The 1,799-nt window shown below is 60.9% G+C and overlaps 1 protein-coding gene across 1 annotated transcript in view; it reads left to right on the forward strand.

Annotated features, from left to right (window-relative positions):
* The first annotated feature begins 226 nt into the window (after positions 1 to 226).
* LOC103811424 (peroxisome proliferator-activated receptor gamma coactivator-related protein 1-like) overlaps positions 227 to 1,799 on the forward strand; it is a 5,633-nt gene continuing 4,060 nt past the window's right edge. The window contains exons 1-3 of the mRNA XM_009084395.1: positions 227 to 530; positions 943 to 996; positions 1,381 to 1,441. Coding sequence (XP_009082643.1) covers positions 227 to 530; positions 943 to 996; positions 1,381 to 1,441 — 419 coding nt within the window. The remainder of the gene's footprint in view (positions 531 to 942; positions 997 to 1,380; positions 1,442 to 1,799) is intronic.

Below are 1,799 nucleotides of genomic sequence, written 5' to 3' on the forward strand. Positions count from 1 at the left end.
CAGAAGACAAGCACGGTTGGCAGGGGAGAGCTCTCTTCCCAAGGCCCCTCTGTCCCCAACCCAGCCTCTGCCAGCCCCCTCGGCTGCTGCTGCCCAGCCCCGCAGGGTCCCTCCTGCAGTGCCAGCCCCCCAGGCTGCCCCCACTCAGCCTCCAGAAGAGCCCCAGGCTGCAACCCTCACCCAGCTCCCACAGGCCCCCCCAGCTGCCATCCAGTGCCCTGTGGAGATGTCCCCTGCTGCTGGCCCTGTTGAGGAGTCGCCCGACACCTGCCCCTCAGAGAAGGCTGCAGAGCCAGACAAGGAAGCAGGGGAGAAAGCCCTCCCAGAGCCTAAGGCAGCTGCTGAGCAGGAGACACCTGGCCAAAAATCCACCTCCCAGGCTGTGGTACCACCAGTGAAAGCAGGACGAGAGAGCAGTCTGCCCACGAAGGCATCTGCTGTGCGGCCATGGAGGCACCAGCCACTCCTCAGCCCAGCACAGCCCAGTGACAGCAGCAAGGACATCGTGCAAGCCTTCATCAGCGAGATCGGTGAGTGGGAGGGCTGCGGCGCACTAGGTTGAGCATGCCAGCCAGCAAAGCTGTGGTGCTGCTGGCAGCCTGGGTATCAGGACTGGTTTCTGTCACTTCTGGGGCTGAGGGTGACAAAGCTATGTCCATGGGCTTCCAGTCTGTTCCCAGTGCTCTGCTAGGATGCTGCCTCCAGTGGATGGTCTGGGTCGGCTGTGCCCAAACTAGTCTCTCCTGGGGCTGCACAGCCAGGTGCTCCTGTCCTTGCTCTGTGAGATACAGAGCTGCTGCAGACTTAGCCACTGCTTCTTCCCCAGCACTCGCTCTGTTATCCACGAAGGCTGGTGCAGGAGTAGGATGGGGCTGAAGTGCATCCCTCTGGTGCCAGGATTATTTTGGCTGACTTGACTTGCTGTGTTTTCTCCCTGCCCAGGGATTGAAGCCACTGACCTGTCCAGCCTACTGGAGCAGTTTGAGAAGTCTGAAGGTGCGGATGCAGTGTGCCACCCCCTGTGAGGCTCCCCCTGTGCCATGCCAGCCTCCTTGGGCTGCCCGTGCTCCCTGTGGTGGGGTGGGAATGGGGGGCAGGGTGCAATGGTGCTGCCTGTGGGCTGGTGTTACCCTGCCCAGGTTCCTTGCCCTGGGACTGTCTCAGCCTCTGTCTCCTTCTTGGCCTGTGAAAGCAGCCAGGGGTCCCTAGGGTGGCCAAGGGGGTGGTGAAGAGTCTGTAAAGGAAAGGGGATGTGCAGCTCCTCTCTGCAGGAAGCTGTGTTTTGGGTGCTGTAAAACCTCTCCCCAGCTGTGCCTGGGGTGTTCTGTGTCTCTTGCCCTGCAGCCTCTTGCCACCCTCACCTACCTGCTCTCTTTTCAGCCAAGAAGGAGGAGGCTCCTGTGCAGCGCCTCGAGGACAGGCGGCCAATGGGGAGCTCCGGGTGAGTACCAGGACCTTGCCAGCTGGTGCCCATCATGGAGTCCAGCAGGGGGAAATGGCATGGGCCAGCGCACAGTCCTGGCAGGGTGTGAACTGTGCTGGGGTTGTGTTCACCAGCCCAGGAGGAGCTGAGCTCCTTGATGGTTTGGGGCCAGAGCTGGCACTGAGGGAGGGAAAATTGGGAGAATCAGCGATGAGCATGACTAGGCTTTGCAAGTTCCATCCTTACAGCTCTCTTGGATCCTCTGTCCCCATGGACAGGCCAGTGAGGCAGCTTGAGTGGGTATGGGTGCTGGGACTGGGCTCTGCCTGTCACATTTGACAAAGCTCCTTTCCCCTTCTCAGGCCTGAGATTCAGC

This window comes from Acanthisitta chloris, unplaced genomic scaffold, assembly GCF_000695815.1.
Source record: "Acanthisitta chloris isolate BGI_N310 unplaced genomic scaffold, ASM69581v1 scaffold14211, whole genome shotgun sequence".
NCBI classification, from domain to species: domain Eukaryota; kingdom Metazoa; phylum Chordata; class Aves; order Passeriformes; family Acanthisittidae; genus Acanthisitta; species Acanthisitta chloris.